The following is a 24,439-nucleotide window of genomic DNA, read 5'->3' on the forward strand; positions in this document are numbered from 1 at the left end:
TACAGCTTTGGGAATCCTTTTTGCTTTATTTAGAGGTAGCAGCAAACAATCATTCCCTTCTAGGATTATAATTAATTCTTATCTCCTTCCTGCTACAGCAATGCAATGGCAGACAATCTCAGATACTCCTAAAGGACAAACCAGAAGACCTATTAGCTATTAACAAATTCTCAGTAAGAAGTATTGCAGCTATAGTTACTTTTGGCAGAGGCATTATAACTTGCTTGCAGTCTAAAAACCATATGGTTTATCTAGTTATTTTGACAATTGTATTCTCTACAAGCAGGCTTTTTATTTGTATTAGTTTAATAAAATTAGGATGGTGGGGACAGAAATGCTGAGTGTCGATTTTGCAGTGATGTCAATATAATGTACTTTTATATGTTTACATTAAATAAAGTATGTGGCATTGCTACTGTTATAACAATTTAAATAGTATACCTCATTTTTTGTCTTTATTCCCTTGCTTGCTTTCTGCACTAACGTTAAACTTGCATCCTGTCTGTCCCTTCCCAGAGTCTCACCAGTAATTGTATAAATCTTTGCAGAAACCACCTGCCGGAACAGTTGTCCAAGTAGGCTTCTCTGTCATTGACTCTGCCTCTTATTAAACCTTCTGTGAAACTAAATATTTTCCACACCCAGTCTACATTGCTTGAATTAAATCTTTTTGTTTATTTACCATACTGTATCTTTCTGCCAACACTCCCTGGATTTTACATGGCATGCTGCAAGAGAAGGAACCTTTTTGGGTCAGAGTCCACTGACTCACAGAAAAATCAATCAGAGGCACACAAATGAGAACCACACCAGCCCCAGAGCCTATGGGGGCAGAGCTAGTACCTTTTGTGGACTCCTTTAGGCTCTGAGGTGGGACCACAAATGAGGAGTTCATTGTGAGAGGGGGCTACCAGGAAAGCGGGTGAGGGTGTGGGTTCTGGGCAGGAGCGGGCTGCAAGTGTAGGGTCTAGGTGGGAGGGGGGTGCAGAAGTGGGTTAGGGTTGGGGGGCTCTGACCAGGAGGGGGTACTGGAGAAGGGTGACAGTGGGGTGCTAAGCTGGGTCTGTGGGGTCTGGAAGGGAGGAGGTAGGAGCAGGATCGGGGTGGGGAGTCTGGGTGAAAGGGAGTCAGCCCGAGTGGTAGAGCATGGGGGGGGTGCAGCTTCTTTGTACAACATTCCCCCAATGCACGTGTCTCTGCACCACCCCACCCCCTGCTGCTGCTCTGATTGGCCAGGATTCCAGCCAATCAGAATGGCAGGATAATGACTTCAGCTGGTGCTGCAGCTCCCCCTCCCGTTTCCTAGGCTGGGGGAACAGCAATGAGCAGAAGCAGCCCTGTGCCCCATCAGAGCCAGTGGGCTGGATCTGGATCTGGATCTGGATCTGGCTTCCCTGGCTCTATCCCATGAGGCATGAAGCTCCACACCTCCCAACCTGCTGCAGGCCAGATGCTGGGGAGGGGAGCCCTGAGCCCTGAGCCCTGAGCCTGGGGGGGACCAGATCAGGGAAGCCACGGTCAGAATCTAGACTGCAGGCCAGGAGTTCCTCACCCCTGGTATTCTGCCTGCACATGGGTAGATCCAGTCAGTATTTGCACGGGCCTGGGGGCCTGCCATTAAAAGGGAATTGCAGGAATAAGGCCTAATTTTGCAGAGTGTTTCTGGAAGATACTATATAAACATAAATTCTGATCTTCAGTCATTTGCTATCATGAATAATACTCACATGAATAATCCCGTTGAGTTAAGTGGAAATACTTGTGGAAAAATACTGACAACAGTAGGCCTTAAAAAGGAGTATTGTATAATTGTTTTGTTGTTGTTTTCTCCCTTAGATTTTAGTTATACTACCCTAGATTTGAATAGTTATCAGCCCTGAGCTCATTTTCTAAATACAGTAACAGTATAGTCATTTTACCATTCAGTTTTGTCTCTGTGACTTAGATTCTAGGATTTTTAAGACATTTTGAGCAAGACATTGAGAACAAAATGCCTGGTGATATTTTGCAACACTAAACTCAAAATTCACCCAGGTGCATTCACAGAACTGGTGTATTAATACAGATTAATGTTTTTCTTTCCTTTTTAGTAAATTCCACGATAATGTCCTTCAAGATTATGACTAAAGGTCAAATTATGGATTTAAAATAGGAGTTTGTGCAGCAGTTGGGGATTGGTGTGGGAAGGAATTCAGCTACGTCCAACTTTTGCAAATTTGCAAAGCTGCTCTCTGGCTGTCTTTCTCCGGGGTTACTCTAACCATGTCTGTGTTGTTGTTCCCCGCATGCTGCAGTGAGGTAACAAGGAGACCCACAAAGTAATGGATCGCTCGGTCTCACCCCAGCTATTGTGACAGTCTCTTTAATCCTCAGTGTGCCGGGATGAAGACTCCCACCTCCACCCCCTCATGCTGCTGAGCTTTACAGTGAGCAGAATATATATATGGTGGGTGCTCTCTCTATTCACACTCTTAACTCCTGTTTATCTACTATATATTACACAATCCTGTTCCTACTGTGGGATTCAAACAGAAGATTGTTCCTTTACAGTTCCCAGCCTCTTTCTGACAGCTCTCCCTCTCATGCAGCTTTCCTCTCAAGGTCACATTGCTGAGGCTTCCTTTGCTGTGTTTGGGCTTCTTTATTTCTTGGTGCCAAAACAAACCAGTAGTAATATAGCACTTTAAAGACCAACAAAATATTAGATGAGCTTTTGTGGGGCAGACCCAGTTCTTCACATCTGGAGATACAGTATTTCCAGTACAGATGGACAGTTACAGACTGACAGAGGGCCAGCAAATTGAAATAAACACTGACAAATCAGATACATAGAACTGAAGTGGGGGTTAGGGGGCACCAGATACTAATACACTCATACCTCGCTATATGAGCACAGTTGGTTCCCAACTTTCTGCTTGTAGGCAAAAACTCATAAAAGGGACACTAAATTACCATTAAAATACATGTGAAAGTCTCTGATTGGTTCCTAGTGCTCCTAACTCAGTGAAGGAGTGGCAGCATGTGGCACTGCTTTTGAAAGGTAAGTGAACCTTGGGGGGGGGGGAGGGGGGTGTTGCAGAGGGTTAAAGGCTGGGGGCAGTTTGAGGCCATGAGTGGGAGGGAGGGAGGGAGGGAGGGTTAAAATCTGATGGCAGCTCTGGTGGAGGAGGTGAGAGCTTGTTCCTCCAGGCTCCAGTAGCAGTACCCGGAAAGGTGTGGTGGGCTGGGGGTTCAGGGACTGGCTGGGGTGGGTGTTGGGAGTGGGCCGGGCCAGGGGGAGTTGGCGCAGGGGAGTGTTGGGAGCCAGCCAGGTTGGGGCTGTAGATCTCCCTGACCCCACAGCTGGCTGTGCTCCAGCCCCAGGGCTGTGGGTTTCCCAGCAGTTGCCTCATATAAGCAGGGGAAGTTCACTCACATAAGCCATGTCTACACTAGCCCAAATCTTCAAAATGGCCATGCAAATGGCAATTGCAAAGATTACTAACAAGGCACTGAAATGGCCTCTGGCTGCAGCTCTTCAGAATTGCTGCTTTTCGTTGTCACGCGGCTCATCCAGATGGGGCTCCTTTCCAAAAGGACCCTGGGAACTTCAAAATCACCTTATTCCTATCTGCTGATAAGGGGATTTCAAAGTTCCTGGGGTCCTTTTGGAAAGGAGCCCCGTCCGGACAAGCTGCGCAGCAGCAAAAAGTGACAATTTCAAAGAACCACGTCCCAGCAGCATGCTATGAGGTGCTGAATATGCATTTCAGCGCCTCATTAGTAATCTTCAAAATGGCTATTTGCATGGCAATTTCAAAGACTTGGGCCCATGTAGACATAGCCACAGTGAACAAAGGTAAGTGTGTGAGCCCCTTGTTTTAATGAGTGCTTGTAAGTAAAGTACTCCTTAAACAAGGGATGAGTGTAAGTGCCCGGCCTGAGATCATTACAAATACCAAAGCAAGGGAAACAGTCCTTGTAATAGCAATGAAGGGTCCTGTGGCACCTTATAGACTAACAGAAAAGTTTTGAGCATGAGCTTTGGTGAGCACAGACTAAGTGAGTCTGTGCTCACGGAAGCTCACGCTCAAAACTTTTCTGTTAGTCTATAAGGTGCCACAGGACCCTTCGTTGCTGTTAGATCCAGACTAGCACGGCTACCCCTCTGATACTTGAGTCCTTGTAATGCAAGAGATAATTACTATCTCTACTGAGGTCAAGTATCCGTGTATCGATTTTAAGTATCAATGTATTAACTTTGAGTATAAACCCCCAGTTCATACATCTCCCTTTGTAATCGGCTGGTAAAGTAGGACACATCTTCTCAGGTCTTTACCAGACTGGCCCTAGCTGTTGAAATGCTCCCTGACAGGCTTATGTGTAGTCAGGTTCTCGGTGTCAGCTGCTGCTGCTGCTCCGTTCTGACTCCGCGGCCCAGACTGGAAGGGAAAACCAGGCCTGCAAGATCCCCACGAGTTGCAACCCCGGTTTTCGCGGCCCTTCCCGGGGAAGCGCTTCCCGCCCGCGGAAGGCTACCGCAGGGTCTCTCGCCGGTGGCTCTGAGCAAAGGGCAGACCGGCTTCTCCGCCCGGCTGCAGAGCTGGACACCGAACCCCTCCTCCCCCCCGGGAGCGCCGCGGCCCCTCCTGCCTTCGCCGGCTGTGCTCGCGGGAAGAGGCGCTCCACAAAGTTGGCGTTGAGGGGCCGGGGGACAAGATGGCGGCGTGCGCGCGGAGAGCCGCAGCAGGTAGAGGCTACGGCGGGCTTAATGCCTGCGGGCGCCGGCCGGTTCCGCTGCCCGCCTCCCCCCACCCCCCGGCCGGGCTGAACCCGGGGGCAGGTGAATTGCACGGGCTAAATAAAGGGGCTCTGCGAGGCGGCGCGTGTGCTGGGGGCGGCGGACGGAGACTTGCGCCTGGTGCAGCTGAGTCGGCGGGTGCGGGCGGGGGTTGCTCGTGCTGAGTGCGCGGCTGCTGGCTGGGCCGCTGCGGAGGGAGGGGGGCTTAGTCCATAGCCCCGGCTCGTGTGTTTTGATTCCTGGTGTGATCTTTGGTAAGTCACTTCGGCTTCCCTGACTCAGTTTCCCCGTCGGTGTAGTGGTGCGAGCGCTGCGAAGAGCTGCGGGCCGTGGCAGATGGGAATTTATTGTTTTATGTTAATGAGTTGTGGGAAGACATGAAGTCGTGTGTAGTAAGTATTTGTGCAGCTTCGCTACGCTCTTGTTAGCCGGTTTGGCCCGTATTCCCAGCGCTGGGTTCTGGTCCTGGAGGCTGCTCTCCTGCTCAGATCTCTGCATGGAGCCCTCTGGCCTTTAATAGGTGCACGATGTTACCTTCTCTCATGGAGCTCCTTGAAGGATCACTTCAGGACATCATGTGTCTTAGACAGGTAGAACTAATCCATTTTACAAGTAAACTTCCCCATTTTCCACAGACGAGATGTGCTACATACCCCCACTTTCCTTATTTTCATACATAGCTTCTATATTTAATCAAGTTCTGTAGGTTGTGGGTGTGTTTGGGTGTTTTTTTTTTTTAAAGATAAATGTAGACTTTATTTACTTATAAAGTTCTCCTCCAGGTTGAAAATAGTGCCTTGCATGGTGAATAGTTACAGCGAGGTAGCCATGTTAGACTAACACAGCCACCTCTCTCATCCAGATGCTGCAAGAGTGTGAGACCAGTTGGTGGTTAATGAGAAGCATGATGAGAAATAAAATGTGGATATTTATGAATAGGTTTTCCTGGATGTACAGAGAATGACTCTTTGGATCTTGGCTTGATTAGAATCTTACATTTTCCTGTGGTGCAAACCTGACATACAGTGTCAGGTTCTTTAATGCTCAGCTTGGAGGTTACATGTAGATTACTCTTCCTTCCCTCATTTGCAGACATGATTCTTTTCTCTTTGAGGAGTTAAAGGTAGTTTGATCTCAATTACTGTACCAAAACTAAATTTATTATGTAAACTGAACCACAGACCTGGTCTCCGATAGGGACTCTCAAAGAGAAAAAAAGTTCTGCCTGGTGATTAGTAGCTGCTAAGGAAACACTCCATCTACCTTATGGGGTAGTACAGTCTTTCTGATTCCCTGGATTATGGGGACATCTGGACCAATCCCTAACATAAATTACAGATGCCCGAAGGCTTTATAAATTGTATTACTTGGAGATTCCTGATGTTAACTAAGGGTACGTCTTCGCTACTCGGAAGATCGACCTGGTCAGGGTCAATCTTCCAGGATTCGATTTTACACACCTAGTGGGGACATGTGAAATCGAACTATCAAGGGCTAACCATCAACCCCTGCATTTCTCAGTCTCGCAAGGAGTAAGGATGGTTGACGGAGAGTTTCTCCCATCAGCCTCCCTCAGTGAGGACAGCCAGGTAAGTCAATTCCAGCTGCACAATTGCTATAGCTAGGATTGCGTCTCTACAGTCAACTTTAAGGTCTAGTGTAGACCTGGCCTAACCCACGCCCTGTAACTGCTGCCCTCAAGGTCTGGTGGAGGGTGAGGTGGTGGTGTTGGATATAAAAAAAATTATTGAAGCTAATGTTTGATATCCAAAATTCACATTACACAGCTTGAAAGAAATAATCACAGTAGCTGTGCAAATCTATCTTCACAAAACAAAAAAGCAGTCCTGTAGTGCTTTAAAGATTAACAAAATAATTTATTAGGTGATAGGTTTTCATGGGACAGACCCACTTCTTCAGATCTGGAAAATTCAGAAGTCGGTTTGTCCCATGAAAGCTTATCACCTAATAAATTATTTTGTTAATCTTTAAAGTGCTACAGGACTGCTTTGTTAGCTTAAAAGGAAAGGCTCTCTACCTCTGGGGTCAAGCATAGGTTATCTAAAATTACAAGCCCTGGTTAGAAAGTTTGCAAAATGCATACTAGGGATCTTAAAGGTTAATCAATATGGGGTAGAGGAGCCCCCTGCCCTGCCTGCTGTGGTTTGCTCTAGCCATGCAGTGCTGCCACATGCAGGGGCACTCAAGCTTGGACCAGAGTAGTCCCATCCACAGCAGCCCAGGGATTAGGATGTTGGGGACAGCTGGGAAAGAGGGAGAGGTGGATGGGGAGGTCGCTCAATCTCAGATGGGGTGGAGTGGCCCTCCTACTGGGGTGGGTGCTGCTCCAGCCTGGCTAGAGTACCCCTGTCTGCAATGCTTCTGGGTCAGGCTGCTGCAAATAGGGGCTGCTCTGGGCCCAGCTGGAGCATCCCTGCCTGTGGCACTGCTGCGGGTGTGGGGGCACTCCAGTGTGGCCAGAGCTTCTCCGATTCACTGCAGAGGGCCGCTATAGCCCAAGTGGGCTGGAGTAGCCTCCCGAGCAGCTATGTTTAACCGATTCAACAGGATCTTACATCCCTCCTGCACTCACCAGTGGCTCTATGCTACATGAAAATTCTGTCTGGTCAAAGCCTCTGGAATTTGGGCAGGTTTCCTCAGCCAAACTAGAGAATAGTATCTATGGACATCATCCTGTAACAAGTATTAGAGGGGTAGACAAGTTAGTCTGTATCTTCAAAAACAACACAAAGTCCTGTGGCACCTTATAGACTAACAGATCTTTTGGAGCATAAGCTTTTGGGAGCAACGACTCGCTTTGACTATCTGTTAGTCTATAAGGTGCCACAGGACTTCTTGTTGATTCTGTAAGAGTGACTTATATAACCTCTCTCACATGAATTATTGGGTTCAGTGGAACTCTGCATGTGTGTTAATGATGGAATCTCTAAATCGGTTGTGCAGCTCCCTTTGGCTTCAGTGGTGCAGGATCAGACGTTTTATTTTTGTATGTGCTGATGTAATTTTATATTGGATGCTGCATCAGCCCCAGCTTCTAAATTTTTTTTTGTCTGTACAGTAAAACCCCGAGACACGCACACAAGCTGACTTTTGTCAGGGATGGTGAGAGTCAGGCTGCTGCTCCTGACAGAAGCAGTTTCACAGCTCCTGTTGGGGTGGCAACCTGACTTGTGGCTGCTGCCACTGACAGGAGCTGGGAAACTGACCAGCACCAGGCTCTGGGCTGCCCACCTCTCACAGGAGACAGGAAACTGACCAGCAATGCCCTGAGTTAGGTGAAATTTGACTTACGTGGGGTCGTGCAAGAGCGCACCCTCCACGTAAGTCACGAGTGTACTTCAATAGAATGTAAACTCCTTGGGAAGTGAGTAGTTCTGTGTGTGAATGATTGTGAACACTCTTCTGGTGGTCAGTGAACACCAGTATAACAAATTGAACTGAGTAAGTAGTCCAATAGATACAGGTAGGAATCATTTAAAAAAAATCAGTTCTTAAGTATTGTAGTTGAAGACAGTGACATAACATGCACTCCATAACCTCAATGAAATTGGGAGAATGACAAAGAAATACGTGAACACGTGACCCATAGAATTTCTTAAAGGGCAATGTCTCTGACCTGTCCCTAGAAACATGAGACACCTTCAGAATTTTATATTTAAAAACTAGGTCTTCAGAACACCCCAGGGAGACTGATGCTGTCTGCATTTGAAAAAAGAAACAAATTTCACGCAAGAATTAATCTACACGTGATCAGCATTTGCAAATTTCAACCAGGAGAACTACTTCAGTCAAAATAGCTCTGGGCTACCCAATGAGAGCAAGATTCTTCTTCTTGAAGTAGGGGGGCAACTCAATAATCATAATTTAAAGTCAAGAGATAAATATTTGTCTGAATTAAGAATCTATTTCAGAGATTACAAAACAACTCACAAGAAAACAAACTTACTTGCTCGAAACTACAAAAGCCATGTTTATACTATGCTCACTACAGCAGCATTACTACAATACTATAGCTGTGCCACTATGACCAGTAGTACAGTATAGACATAGGCTACAGCAATGAAAGATGTTTTCCTGCTGCTGTAGGAATGTTACTTCCCTGTGAGACAGGAGCTATGTTGACAGAAGCATTTTTCTATCATAGTTGTGTCAAAACTGGAGCATGTAGGTTGGCAAAGCTAAAGCAGCCAGTTTTGTGAATTTTTCTCTCTAGAGCATCATAAATATGTCAACCTGAGTTTAAATGTAGACCAACCCAAAGAAGACAGGCTTTCGATGTTTTGTAAAATATACTGAATTGCTTGGTTTACATATTTTCCAGGTTCTAAGTTCATCCTTGGCACAATTTCATACCAGAATTGTGCTTCTGAAGTTATGAAGAAGTTCAGAATACACCAAAGGCTTCAAACTTGTCCTTGAGGCATCAGCATCTTTGGCATGGTCTAAAGCAAACTGGTGTAAAAGTAACCACTGGTTTCATGTATGCATACTTTTCTCTCATTCTGGAACCAGTGGTTTAGTGATGGGAGCCATTCCATACTGTGCCCTGACCTCACAACTGCCCTTGTCCCCACCATATCCTTCCCCCTCCCCCAAAATAAGAAGCATTGTGGAGGAGGAGCAAGTGAACAGCACACTTGGGAGAAGGAGTGGACCTGAGTAGAAAGGGGCAGGGTGGGGGTAGGAAGAAGCAGGGCCAGCATAGGATGGAGTCTGGGCAGAGCCATGGGGAGCATCCCCCCGCAACAGATTAGAAACTCAGGATGATTTGTCCTAGGCCCTGCATCCCCAGAGACACGGCCTTGCCTAGGAGCACCTGAGGAACATTTGCCATTTAATCAGAAACCACTTTAGTGGTAAATCCTCTAAGTAGATAGACAATCCCACCAACACTGAAACAGAAAAGTAGATAGAGAGGGAGTGTTAAGCCCTATGACTGGCATCACTCACATTGTTGTTATCTTCATTGTCCTTGTCATCCTTGTGCCTCCCCTTGTTTTCCCACTTTCACCCAACACACAAGCCAGACAACAACTTTTTTTCCTGACTTATGTTTACACTGCTAGTTCTCCTAGACATGCATAAGCGTTCCAACCCCTTTTTCTTATCTATGCTTCCATATACCACTAATTTAAATGTGCCCCATCTGTTACTGGGTATCCCCTTAGCGCCCTTTATTCTCAACAAGGCTGTTAAGAATCACCTAAAATGTTACTGTCTGGCATCAGGTGGCATTAAGTGATATATGGTGCCACCGTTTCCAGTTTATCACTACATAGTTTTCAGAATATAATATAAAAATATATATATAAAATGCTTTACTGCAATTTTACACTTCACAGGTATGGGATTATCTTTGTCAACTGGTCATGCAAATCTGTTTTAGTCCGTCACTCCAGGCTCTCCTAGTTGGTACAATTGGTTGATAATCATGCACAGATAAAAAGCATAATGCCAAAACTGGATGGATGTGTGCGTAAAGTGAAAATCACTTATTCCATCCATATACAGAACTCCTACAATATGAGTAGGGAGGAGTCCACAGAAGCAGGTTAAAGTTCAACAGATGCTTGTTGAGAAATCCGGTTAAGATACCACAATTGGCCATAGTATTTCTCATGCTAGTGAGCAGTGTTCTCTCTAATTTTTTTTCCATTTGTGGGTAGGCTAAATTTTGTTATGTGCACCAAGGCATGTACAGATGTGTGCCACCATTAGAAACACATGCTGCCAGCTGTAGATAACTGGGGACTCTCTGCTAATTAGCTGGGTGGTACCTGACTTTCTCATGGGCTGAAGACTAAATTGTCTCAGATCTTATTCACGCATTTTTGCAGTGATGTAGACCCCTGCCTTTGTGCCATGGGGGGGATACTTTTAACAACTTTATGCATATGTTCTGAGCCAAATTTTTGCTCAGTTTCTCACAGAAGTAATCACATTGAAGTCAGAGGAACTATTTGCATTAATAGCACAAACAAGATTTGGCCTACTAAGTGCTTTGAGGTAGAATACCCTTAAAATAACTAAGCAGGGGCTAACTGGGCCAGGGACCTGCTTTTTGACTGGAATGTCTAATCAGATCTACTGACCAGACACCCAAAATCTACTTACTGTGGGCCAGGGAGGCGCAAGGTCATCTACTCTCATGGGCCTCTACTTATACGTGGCCACCTCCTACCTGCATGGTGTGCCTGAAGCTTCCAGCCCAGCCCTACTAACCCGAGGAGAGGGGAGGAAGAGTAACAGAGGATGTGGAGTGAGGCCTTCATCAGAGGACGAATGGCAGAATCTTGGGGAGAAGGGAAGGAGGAAGGGCGAGGGCAGTTCCAGCACTTCTGCTGGAGTGTTTTGGTATTTAGATATTACAGCGTTGGCAACTGTATGCTAATCAGAATAATCCTTTGATTTCTTTCCAGCTTCACAGCATTTCACAAACTTTAACTTTTTATCCTCATAGGCCTGTGCTATAGAAAATACCAGTCCATTGTACAAACCTGAAAACTGAGAGAGGTAAAATGGGCGATCCATATCACAGAGGGATGGAAAAAAACTTGGGAGTTACCGGCTCCCACTCTTGTGATTTAACCATTCGATCAAACCTCTCTCCACTCAAAGGCAACTAAGATTCTTCACCTTTCTACTGGTATTCAGGCTTAATTGTGAAGCACCAAATCATGCAGTAATAATGTAAGGGTTAGTGGTGTTTAGCTGGCCTGTAAATTCTACAAACTTGTGCATATAATTATAACTTTTTTTTAATATCCAGCTTGACCTGAAGCTTAAAATTAACTTTTAAAATCCCTATTAGTTCTATTTGTAATAGACACCTTTGAGCATTCATGCTATGAACTCTTCATTTACCACCTCTGAATTAATTCAAAGTTTCAGAACAAACAATTGAACCGATAGCACTGTAGGAAGAAATGCTTCTCTGCTGTCTTCTTATCTGTCTTTAGCCAATTGGTGAAGCATAATTCATAAGTGTAATGACATAGGAGTTGTTTGGGTTTCATCAATAGGGGAAAGGACCTGCATTATTTTTTTTCCCCCAAAAAGGATTATGACAGTGTCATTCAATTTTACAGGGATTCTTTCCAGATTGCAAACTACGGCTCCCAGGGTATGGACTTTATCTATGTCTCATTCTTTGACTCAAAAAGTTCCATGCTCTTTGTGGAAACTGGGGCGACTCAATCATGTAGCAATTGCAGTTCCTGATTTGGACAAGGCTCAGTCTTTTTACAAGAATGTTTTAGGAGCCCAAGTGAGTAAAACAGTTCCTGTTCCTGAACATGGTGTCTACACGGTTTTTGTGGAGCTGGGAAATACAAAGCTGGAACTGCTGCACCCTCTGGGAGAAAAAAGTCCAATTGCAGCCTTTCTACAAAAAAACAAAGCTGGAGGAATGCACCATATCTGCATCGAGGTATTATACATACACAGTGTCTTATTTTTAAAAAAATCTTTATCAAGTTTCATACTTTCTAATGTATTCATCCTTTAAAAACCCACATTGGCTATGCTGAATCATTATTGTTTGGGAATTTCTATTGAAGACCAACAAATAAAAAGTGAAGTTACAATGATGAAATTCAGGCAAGTTTCACATTGTCATTATTGAAGCAGTTTGTTTTCTTTTTGATCTTCCCAAGCTGAATATGGCATTTGTAATGTCCTGCCTGAAAGAAATAGGAACACACTCATGGAATGTAGCAATGCCTTGCAAAGGTCATTAGGCGGGGGGCAGTTCCAGGATCCTCAGTTTACATACACAGAAAAACCTGTGTGTTGGTTTGAAGACACTGGGGCTTTACCAGGATACCAGCATTTGCTATGGTTGATAGTGAAAAATCCAATATGCAAGTTTAAAAAAGAATCCTGGACAAGCACACAGAGGTGTGTTCAGTTCCTAGAGCTAAGTGTAGTACAATCTTTCTTCATGTAATCTGAGTAAGTCATATATTTACAGAGAGTAGAACAACGGAGCTGGGTGGTATTTCTTTTATTGTATGTTTTTTACAATCACGTTTCAGAAAAGAGTCAAAGTTAAAAATTATCACAATATACACTTAGTTTTGTTGCATATAGTATTGAACATGGCCCTCATAGTTTCTCATAAACACATTTACTCACCTGATTAGTTCTGTTGAAATTAATGGGACTACTCACATGAATAAAATTAAATTGACAGATAGTGTCTATAAACTATATAATAAACTATGTATTTGCTAAGAATAATAGAAAATTGTTCATATGCATAACATATCCAAGTTTTTCCCCTAAATTAAGCCTCCACATTTTCAAAGTAGAGACTGTTAGTATCGACAGGACACTCACCAGATAACAATGCTCAAATGACGTAGGGCAGCTGGTATCACAATTCCAACTGATCACATTATTCTTACACAAAATGTATAAATTTCAGAAGTGTAATGCAAAGTTATAAAAATTGGATAGGACAACTCTCAATCTGTTCAATTAAATCTTTTTTGTAAGGGTATAAATATTTATCTGTTACTTAAATCCATTCTAACTCTCTCTTTTGGCGTGGGGTTATAGGAATCCTCAATTTTAAACTATGTAATGACACTTAATTCCATTAATGCCTAGTATTGCAATAACTTTGTGACCTGAGACTGAAAGACACCTTTATGCTTTTCAAGTTTGTGTTCGTCTGTATTTCATACTTTTGTTTTTTAATTTTAATTTCTTTATTGGAATTGAAATATTACAGCTGCTGTGAATATTTGTTATTTAATATTAAAACTTTAGACTATATTCTTCACTGAACAAGAAATTAAATCTTGAATGTCGTGGCTCAGTATTAACAAGTAGCATTCAAAAATACATTTGAGTGCTTAGATGGAAACTCCCCCGTTTTCAGTTGCTATGGAAATTTGTCATTGACTGTAGAACAGATGCAAGTAAAGATTATAGCAAAAAGCCTTAATTAATTTCAATGTTCATACATATGAATAGGAAGCTGTGACATATAGAAAAAGGACAACAATTGACTGTTTATGAGACAGGGAAAACAGACTCCCACGTTTGGCTATCTGTTGAAATAGCAGAAAGATTGTAGGTCAGAGATGAGTTGACAGGCTAGTGGAAAATGTTGCTTGTTACTAGTTGTACTTATATTGATCTATCACAGAAGGAACTCAAAACATTTCACTGACATAAAAATCTTGAGGTATTCCCATTTATAAAGACATTAAATGAATCATAGTGCCTGGCTGTGGGGAGACGGGAAGACATTCAGTTGGGAGGTGACTGGGGGTTACCTGGCTGGGGGGAGGGGGAGGGGGAGGGCATTCAGCCAGGTTCCCACAGCTACCCCCCAACTGAATTCCCTCCCCTGTCTGCATGGTTGGGGGTGGGGTCTGGCTGTGAGGTAGGGGGAGGATTTTCAGAAGCGGGGTTTGAGGGCCCTGGGTGTGGGGAGGGGAGGGCATTCAGTTGGGCAGGGGCTGGAGGTGACTGGCTCTATGCATGTGGCTCGCGGCGCTATCCACAGAAGCAGGTGCTGACTGTCGCTCGTGGCCATGTTCGTGAGCGGGGAGCCACGGCCTTCTGAAGTGTGTCTGGGCTGGGGAGGGTGGCTGTGTGGCTGACCTGCTTCCAGCTGTGCAGGGGCAGTCAGCCCCCTGCTCCACACCCCCCTCAGGGTGCATTACACATGGGCTACTTACCGGGGGAGGACCCTCAAACAGGGCCAGGGGCACCCTGCTCAATATGGCCTGCCTGGAGGATGCTGTGGCCATGGAGATCAGAAGGCTCTTGTTGCTGGACTCTGGGTCTGAGGGCGGCTTCAGCTCCAGCAGGGTGGTCTGGCTTGATGTGCCTGGCTGCTGCTGCTCCTCCTTGAGGTCCAGCTCCAGTGAGGCAGGGGGTTCCTCCACCACTGTGTCGAGGAGGGTGCTGGCTGGGGAGCTGGCCTTGCCCCCAAGAAGACTGTGAAGTTCCTTGTAAAAAGGGGCAGGTGGAGGGTCCTGCTCCTGCCTGCATCCCTGGTCCTGCTCCTGTGTCTGGGTGGGGTGTGCAGGGGCCACTAAGCTCGTGGCTAGGTGGGGGCATTCCTTCTTGCCGGTGGTGTCCTGAAGCATGGCCTCCTCCTACCACAGGAGGTCCCTCAGCTTGGGCTCCGTCCAGGATGGAACCCTCTACTGGTAACTAGCCCATCCCATGTCAGTTACCTAGAGCTGGTGGGGGGCTCCTGGGTCCCCTCAGCCAGCTCCTTGGGGAAACGCTCACAGGAAAAATCCTCGGTCCCCTGCTCAATAACTCCTCCTCCTTCGCCCTCCCAGAGCTTACGGAGCACCACAAATATACCATTTGTAGTGTTGAAACTCAGTAAGGGAGAGGGAGGGGAGCAGGGATGGGGCGGGGCACTCCGAGGAAGACGCAGGGCAGTGGCTGGGAGTGCAGCCTCGCGGCTGTGTTCCTGGCCACAGGGCTACATAGCCACCCTGCCTCTTCCACTGAACTCAGCTCCCTTGTCTGTTCTGTCAGTGCTGGTTCCTCTGCTGGCACCAGCATGGAGCGCCACAGGAAGCAGCAACAAAGGGGCCAGCATTTATCTCCTCTGGTCCAGCTAATTCTGTGGTTCAGGACGAGGCTGCTGGGAGCTCCACCCTGTAGTGTCTTCACAGAAGCTCTACAGCAGCACAGTTGTGTTGCTGCAAAGTTTTAAGTGTGCACAAGCCCTTAAATGTGTTTGTTTACTACCTTGACTAGTCCCCTTGAAATCAAATTTTAAATCCATATTTAAAATAGAAAATATATCAAACGGCCAGAGGCAACCGGAAAAGCAGCCACGTGCCCTCCACCTCCCCTTCCATACTCTGCCCATGCCCGTTCCCCCTGCTTCCCATCAAAGCCTTGTTCTGCTTTGTGAGTGTGGGACAGTCCCATCCCCTGGAGTGGCATGGCCAGAGGGTACTGCGTGCTCAGAAGCTTGCAGAGTTCTCGGGCCATGCTGTGATGCGGGAGAGGCAGGAGTGCCCCCGTGGTCTTTGGAAGCAGTGCAACGCTGGCAGTGACAGCAAGGGGGGAGTTGGAGGGGGTGCGTGTGACTCCTTGTGCACCCGCACATGACACCTATAGGCCGCATCTACACATGCACACTACTTCGAAGTAGCGGCGCCAACTTCGAAATAGCGCCCGTCACGGCTACACGTGTTGCGCGCTATTTCGAAGTTGAAATCGACGTTAGGCGGCGAGACGTCGAAGTCGCTAACCCCATGAGGGGATGGGAATAGCGCCCTACTTCGAAGTTGAACGTCGGAGTAGGGCACGTGTAGACGATCCGCGTCCCGCAACATCGAAATAGCAGGGTCCTCCATGGTGGCCATCAGCTGAGGGGTTGAGAGATGCTCTCTCTCCAGCCCCTGCGGGGCTCTATGGTCACCGTGTGCAGCAGCCCTTAGCCCAGGGCTTCTGGCTGCTGCTGCTGCAGTTGGGGATCCATGCTGCATGCACAGGGTCTGCAACCAGTTGTCGGCTCTGTGGATCTTGTGTTGTTTAGTGCAACTGTGTCTGGGAGGCGCCCTTTAAGGGAGCAGCTTGCTGTTGAGTCCGCCCTGTGACCCTGTCTGCAGCTGTTCCTGGCACCCTTAGTTCGATGTGTGCTACTTTGGCGTGTAGACGTTCCCTCGCAGCGCCTATTTCGATGTGGTGCTGCCCAACGTCGAAGTTGAACGTCGACGTTGCCAGCCCTGGAGGACGTGTAGACGTTATTCATCGACATAGACTATTTCGATGCAGCGTACACGTGTAGACGTAGCCATAGAGATGGCTATGGTTCCCTTTATGAATTCTGTTTTAGGGATTCAGCAATTGCATTCAGATTCAGCTGATCAGAGTTTTTATTTCTTTTAACTATGGTATCTATTTGCAGTTGTTTAAGAAATTAAAAGACTAATTCAATCTGCTCAAATTGCTGTTAACCAGAGCTGCTATGAAGTGCTGTTAGGGAAATGTGAAGGACTACAGCAGCAGTCAGGCAGTGGGGGTGGAGAGAACAAGAATAATAGTTGATAAGGGCTGTTTAAAAAAAACAGACTGCTGAGTAATAGAAATGCCAACACTACTTAAATTACAGATACAAAGAGAGGAACAAACTAGGAATCTTTAAAAAACTATATCTTCTTACAGATTTTAGAAGTTGGAGCCTTGGTGGCTTGTTTCAAAGATACTCCAGTAAACATTCAGTTAGCAGCAATGATGGTACTCCATGTACATGAGCTCTGTTCAGCAAGAGATTTGTGACCTTGCATGGTGTAGAGGTTATCAGAGATGACTGTCAAAAGATGTCATGCTGTTAAGTTTGAAAAATACAAGAAATGTAGCACTTAGTTATCTCTGGCAGGGAAATGTAAAAATTCTGTATTAAAGGAAACACACATTATCAGGTGGCAGAGAGACAGCTGTATTTGTCTGTATTCTATCAAAACAAAAAAGCAGTCATGTAGCACTTGAAAGACTTAATTGTCGGGTGTAACAGGTCAAGTGAGCCAAGATCCACAAAATCCAGGGCTCAGATCATAAATTAAATGGATGAGGGGGACTTCTGGCAGCTAGAAATTTGGTGCATGAAGTGAAGAGATACTTAGCGCCAAATTTCTCTATACAAATTCAAAAGAGCTCATATAAGAGCATCAATAAGGGCTTCTGTTTGGATGGCCTGGTTCCTGCGCAAACTCAAATGACAATGAGCAACCCCAGTCTGTCCTAGAAAAATGACCATTGTTGACACCACCCCAACCCCTTTGTCATGTGGAAAATAATTTGCCTTTGGCAAATAATGGTCAGACCACTTTAACGTCCATTATAGAAAGAGTGTTGGACATCTGATGGAACAAGAGAGGAACATCTTCTTGATACACAGTCACCAAGCTAATATTTTCCTAATGCAGTTGTTTCTGGAGACTCTTCACAGCTTACTCTCATTATTGTCCCTTGGGGATGCAGTAATATGCTTCAGCTGAGCACAGTCAATTTCTTCTTGTGGCGGGTTTAGCTAGCTAGATCTGCAGGAAGTGAAGGCAGCTGTGATGATTTCTCTATTGGGGGAATGAACCTCAAGGGGTTACAGCCCATCACAGCATGTATTACACAAGCTAATTTTAGAGAATCCTTAATTACATTTTTTAAAAAGTAACTGGTATGTGGATATGACTGGAGCAACTTTGGGATTTTAAGAAACAAAACTCAGTTTAAAAGGATTAGGACTTAATTGAATTCTACTTCCCTGTATTTATACTATGTAAAGTTTATGTTTTCATGATTACATCTTTAAAGCTTATCCATTTAGATATGTCCGGGCACCTCAGTCTTGAAAAACGGCTGTCATGTTATTTTAATGCCAGCACTTTATTAATTGGCGATTGTACTAAACTGGGTGTTAATTTTGTTCTTTCAACAAGTATTCATTAGAGATCTGGGTGAACCAAAGTCTCCTTTTATATCAGCACATCCACAGTAAAACCATGTGGTTACAACTTAAGGACTAGTCCATATCAGGTTGCCCAGAAATGTTATGTGTTGTGCTACTCCCACTATGAAGTATAGTTGCCCAATATGAAAATGGGACATGTCTCTATAGTATCCTCTCGTAGTCTGGGTGACTCAAGGTTTGCGGAGATCAATTGATACCAAACCTATCTCTGGTAAGATGAACATAAGCAAATGTTGCACAAACCCAGCATTTAATGAGTCGGGTCTTTGTCTTCAGTTAAGACAGGAAAACATTCCTACCTGTACAATTTACTATTTAGGAACAATGTGAAGCTTTTAGCTATTTATTTTGATTTATGAATTTTGAAGCATAAAGTACCTAAAGGTCAGTGATGTATTATAATGGTGAACCTCTTAAACAGAACTACTAAGTACAGCTATGTTACATTTCTTGATTGAAATCTCTAGGTAACTGCATATTTCTGTAGCTTTTTTGGCTTTTAGAATTAAACAATGCTTTATTATGAAACCACCTTATTGTTGCTGATGTAGAATCTGTGACGCATACACTTTAATGTTTGTTTTTATAAGGTTGATGACATAAAAGCAGCCATGGCAGAACTGAAGGAAAAGGAGATTCGAATATTGAGTGAAGAGCCCAAAATAGGGGCGCATGGCAAACCTGTGATTTTTCTTCACCCTAAAGATTGTGATGGAGTCCTTGTAGAACTTGAGCAAGCCTGAGCTGTAATCCTAAAAGATAAAACTATGAATGAATTTGCAAACCTCATCAGATGGTGTTGGAATTTGTATTATGCCTTGCACTGTGTAGAGTCATTGAACTTAATTCTTTCTTGTTGATCACTGCTCTTATGTAGTAAAATGTAGGGAAATATCACCATGTACAGAAGGAAGCTCAAACACTGTTAACCCTCATACTCATTTGAGTGTATGACTTTGGTGGTTCAGACCTTCAAAAATAATATTTTAAATACGCTTGGATTCCATTGTACTATGAATCTGGTAGTAACATGATCTGAAGAGCATATACAAGATATAGTTGTTTATCACAGATTGCAGAATAATATTTGTGTGTAGATTTCTAGGTTACTCCACATCATTTTTTTTCTATATTGCTTGCTTTCTTGGTGACAAGAAGATGGCTCAGGTATTCATGAGAGAAAGAACTCTACAAGGGAACATTTTATTTTCTGTCTTCATCATTATAAGTATTATCTGAACTTCACATTGATTTGTTCACTTAATTGTAGGATTCTTGTGTTACTGGAAGGATGTCTTGGATCGTTAAGCAATTTTTATCGACCCTAGCAATTTCTTCCAAGAAAACTGTTCTCTCTAAATCACCATTTTGTAAATTTCTGTATTACATGTATCTGGAAAAAATTAAATATTTATAGGGGAATAAATGGTTTATTTTAAACATACTGTGATTACACAATGTTTGTTTTTATTTTAGTTTTGTCAACAGACTTTTAGATTTAGCCCATTCTGCTTTTTTCTGTTTTCTCCCTAATTGATTTCATGGCTCTGAAACCTATGGGGGAAAATAGCTGGGATATACAAAAAAGACTAATGACTAGTATTTTAATACTTTTCCAATGCAAAAATGTTCAAGTAGTCTTATTAAAATCTGTGTTTATTTTAATTTTACCAATAGATAAATAAAACTATATTTACGTCTGTAAGCTGTTCCATTAAAGTCAGTGAGACTGTTCATGTTCATGAAGGTTTGCTAGATTAGGGACCATAGTTCTCAAGTGGGCCAAACCTTTGCATTTTAGTTACATGAAGGTTGTTCTTCATTTTTAATGGAACTAATCACATGAGTACAGTAAACACACCATTTAGTTTGATCTCTTTTACAGATTATTCAGGTTTCCACAGCAGAAATAGAAAGTGCATATTTGATGATCACATCTTTAAACGTTACATAAAGAAAGATATTTAAAGGAATTTATCAAGAATTAAATTATTCTGCATTTTTCTAGAATAAAGCATTTCTGAATTTACTCTTAAAGCTCTGGATACAATAAAGATGCAGTGTTTCATCCTTTTAGGAACAATTTTTAATCCAGTTTTAACCTACATTAGTGCCAACTTGTTATGGCAGTTGAGTAATTCCTGCTGTATTTATTGTTTGCTACAAGAAAAATCAATATATATATTATGGCAACATGAGTCAGATTTTAATCATGATTCGAAGATGCTTATAGCTTTTGTGGTCCTAAAGTAAAAATAAGGCCAAAAAACTATACACAAAAGCTGTTAACTTTGTATTCACAGTTATCTTACCTGAAAATCGATTTTTACTTCAAGGAGAATGCTTTGAGCCTTATGTAGGGCTATTACATTTGTTCAGTGAACTGTCTATAGAACAGTGAGATTTATCAAATCTAAATTGTGTAGATAAGCCAATGAAAGGTAAGTACTTAATTTTTTCCCTGACATTTTATTCTGCTAGTTTAAAAATGTTGGTTATTATTTTAGATAGGGCAGCTTTTATTTTCACATCAAATCATTTGAAGAACAAGAGTCTTGGGTGGCTTTTGTTTTTCCTTTCAGAAAGGATCAATAATTAAAGTATCAAAAGTATATGGTGTTCTGTTGACTGCATATCAAAGTTATTGGTTAGTTGTTTTAAACCCAAGATTGTTGGTTTGGGCTATTATCATGATAATTGGAACAGAAGGACTACAAGGTTAAAACTCTTTCTTTCTACTTTGTCCTAAATAATATATATTGGTTTGTAGGCCCTACATTGAGTGGGGCCTAGATAAACTGGGCTTGACTTGATCATAGGTAAGCTTGACCAAAAGTGGATAGAGGCCTTGAGTGAACAGAACTTTGAGGAATGTTGTTTTGTGTCACAGAGGGCTTCTCTACACTACCACCTTCCTTCGAAGGAAGGATGATAATTAGGGTGTTGGGAGTTTACTAATGAAGTGCTGCAGTGCACAGGCAGCACTTCATTAAGCAAATTGCCCCCCTGCGGCAACTTCAAAGTTTTAAACTTAGAAGTACCAACACGCATCTATCTGCGGCTCACCCACCAGTACTTCGAAGTGCCGGGGCAACTTCAAAGTACCGGTGGGTGAGCCGGGGCTAGACGCCTGCCAGTACTTCAAAGTTTAAAACTTCGAAGTTGCCGCGCGGGGCAATTTGCTTAATGAAGTGCTGCCTGTGCACTGCAGCACTTCATTAGTAAACTCCCAACACCCTAATTACAATCCTTCCTTCGAAGGAAGGTGCTAGTGTAGACAAGCCCAGAGTGTCTGGTATGGCATCCCCAAGGATTTGAATCAGTTTTTCAAAACATTCACTAGAAAATTATCTGCCAGATTTGAAGCAACAATTACCAGCAAGTTCCCAACTAATTGGCTTCAAAGTGGGCTCCATGGAGTGTAGGCAACTGCTGCCTCAAGCTTACTGTAAACCTTCGATTTAATAGCCCCCTGATGTAACAGATTTTGGAAATAACTGATGCTGTCTGACATCCTCTCTGCTGCTCCCCCCACCCCCAATAAATACCACCACTGGGGTTGGAGGAGCTGCCAGTGCTGGAGGGCTCATTGCAGCGGCTGGGGCCACAGAAGCTGGGATGGGGCTGTGGCAGGCGCAGGAGCTCTCCGCCCCATGTGGGTGGAGTATGTTGGTGCCTGCCCACTGCTGTCTGCAGTGGTGCTGAGCAGCAGCCGTGGTGTTGGAGGCTGCTGCCTGCTGGCAGGCTGTGGGCAGCCACATTCTACCTTTGCATGAGTGGCTTGGAGCTGGGGGCTGGAGGAGCTGCAGTGCTGAGAGCTGCAGAAGGTGGAAGGGCAGGCAGAGGACAGGGGTGAGTGATGGGCTGGGAAGGTGAGTGCAGCATCATACAGTATAACCATACAGGTGTAATGGACTTTTGGCATTAATGGACACCCCTTCCCCCATTAGTCCATTTAATCGAGGGTTTACTGTGTCTGGTTTTAGGTGGGGATAAACACTTTTAATCACTGAATACTTTGTAGAAAAGAAGTTCTCACCTTACTGTGAACAGAGCACATACTATATACAGAGAAATTTATTCTCTAGTGAGGCTGTGTCTACACGGGCCCAAAACTTTGAAATCGCCATTTCGAAGTTTACTAATGAAGTGCTGAAATACATATTCAGCTCCTCATTATGATGCTGGCAGCTGTGGCACTTCGAAATTGACGCTGTTCGTCCAGATGAGGCTCCTTTTTGAAAGGATCCCACCAACTTCGAAATCCCCTAGGAATAAGGGGATTTTGAAGTTGATGGGGTCCTTTTGAAAAGGAGCCCCGTCTGCACGAGCCGCGCGGCGGTGAGCCGCATCAATTTCGAAGTGCCACGGCTGCTGGCATTCTAATGAGGTGCTGAATATGTATTTCAGCGCTTCATTAGTAACCTTTGAAATGGCTATTTGCATGGCCATTTCAAAGTTTTGGGCAAGTGTAGACACAGCCTTAGAGTAACTAGTCATTCAAAAAGAAGCCCAAGTTACCTCCCCCAGTTTAGCTACTCTCACTACCTACACTGCAGGAAAGACTGTCCAAGCCCTCTTATGCTACAAGATCGGAGCTAATTGGTATGCCTGCTCTGACTTTCAGCACTTCCCCGGGGTAGCCCAGCGCTTTGCAGGATCAGGCTGTTTGTGCACTGGATTAGTCCCGTCCTTCAGGAAATTTTTTCTTTCTTTCACTGAGCCTCTTAAAGGTCCATCCAGCTAAAAGCCAGACTAGAAATCCACCTGACCTTTGGTCCTTAAGGCTGCACATAACTTTTTAAATAGTCCAACTTTAATGATGGGGCCTGAATTAAAAACCCAAACTTAATAGATATTTAAATCCAGGCATTGTCTCATACTCATCTCTAATTATAAATCCCCAAAGCAAGACAGATCCATCCTTCATTTTCCCCAAAGGGGGATGTACTTTTTTTTTTTCTACTCTCAAATATAAGATGATGTGCTAGCCCTTTAAGTCAGGCTTTGGGTCAAGTTCTAGCCCACTGGTGGGCGACCTGCAGTGTGAGGGCTGCATGTGGCTCAGTGAGGTTCTGTGTGGTGCACAGACATTTTATTTACCATTGCCCATACACAGGGTTGCCACATTCTGCTGGCTTATTCCACATAGTCCTCCCCACCAGTATTACAGAAGTGATAGGCACTTAAATGAAGGGCACATGACATGAGGTGTGTGCTGAATGCACAAAACATTGTGAGAGCCAGTGCTCCCACAGCATCCCTTCAAAGTCCAGATATAGTTTGATTAGCACTCGCTGCAAATTCTGTGGATGGAAGTGCAGTTAGCATAACTACCCTTTCTCAGGAAACCATATTATGACAACCTTGCAGCCCACTGGGATGAAGGAGAGCCACTCATGCAGTCCACTCACCAGCCTAGGTTTCCTCTCACTGTTCTAGCCTGTTCATGGAAAAACTGGGAGTTGTAGTTCCAAGGACTGATAAACGTTGTAGGCTGGAAGGGAAAGCATGCTGGTAAGGGGCAGCCTGTGTTTAGGGTGTTCCCTTTGTTCAGTCTAGTTGTAGGCTGGGATAATAGAGTTGGGGATAACCTTGAAAGTTAGAAATCTTAAGAAGGAATCTCAATGAATGCTGGATGGCTGGAGATGCTATCCTAGGGAGGAGTCATGTTTATTTTGAGATGGGAGTATAAGTTTGAAAAGGATGAAGATTCTGATAGAGTAGAGAAGGAAATGGCCTTGGGTAGGAAAGCGCAGAAGGGCTTGAGGTCTGTCTAAAATAATGTTGCTTTTTTGGGGTGAGGCCTTAAGGAATTACTCTCCTTCTTCAAAGGACACCAGCTTGTGCAGAATCTCGGTGAAGAGCTTATGATAAAAACAGAGATGGGTGGTGGAGGAAAGTTAAGAATTCAACTTGGACTTTTGTTAGCCTGAGGAGAGGCTAAATATAGCAATAAATGTAAAACACTTGTAAAAGGCTGTCTATTTCTCTGGATGAAGAAAGAGCGGAGGAGGAAATTTGCCTGCTGTTTTCCTCAGTGATCAGGTAGGAAAATAGGATGCACGTAGAAGCAGAATACTTTAAAAGCAATGAAGCCTTGTCTCTAAAGTTTACCATAGCTGTCAAAGAATAAATTTTAAAAACATTTCTCTTTCTAAATACCTTTTTCAAAA

The 24,439-nt window shown here is 44.1% G+C and overlaps 1 protein-coding gene across 3 annotated transcripts; it reads left to right on the forward strand.

Moving 5' to 3' along the window:
- Positions 1-4,603: 4,603 nt before the first annotated feature.
- On the forward strand, positions 4,604-19,600 carry MCEE (methylmalonyl-CoA epimerase). Of its 3 annotated transcripts, none has more exons than XM_075007119.1 (3): positions 4,604-4,729; positions 11,890-12,230; positions 18,854-19,600. In XM_075007119.1, exons 1-3 carry the CDS (start codon positions 4,699-4,701, stop codon positions 19,004-19,006), a joined length of 525 nt encoding a protein of 174 aa, XP_074863220.1. In that variant the 5' UTR covers positions 4,604-4,698; the 3' UTR covers positions 19,007-19,600. The 3 variants fall into 3 exon arrangements, with proteins under 3 accessions (XP_074863220.1, XP_074863219.1, XP_074863221.1); XM_075007118.1 differs by having other exon boundaries at positions 4,605-4,822; XM_075007120.1 differs by lacking the exon at positions 4,604-4,729 and adding an exon at positions 4,906-5,034.
- Positions 19,601-24,439: the final 4,839 nt, after the last annotated feature.

Source organism: Carettochelys insculpta, chromosome 12, assembly GCF_033958435.1.
Source record: "Carettochelys insculpta isolate YL-2023 chromosome 12, ASM3395843v1, whole genome shotgun sequence".
NCBI classification, from domain to species: domain Eukaryota; kingdom Metazoa; phylum Chordata; order Testudines; family Carettochelyidae; genus Carettochelys; species Carettochelys insculpta.

Coding starts and splice junctions, on each gene's coding strand:
- MCEE (XM_075007118.1), top strand. CDS start 4,699: ATGGCGGCGTGCGCGCGGAGAGCCGCAGCAGGTAGAGGCTACGGCGGG. Junction 4,823..11,889: donor CGGGCTGAACCCGGGGGCAG/GTGAATTGCACG, acceptor TCAATTTTACAG/GGATTCTTTCCAGATTGCAA. Junction 12,231..18,853: donor TGCACCATATCTGCATCGAG/GTATTATACATA, acceptor TGTTTTTATAAG/GTTGATGACATAAAAGCAGC.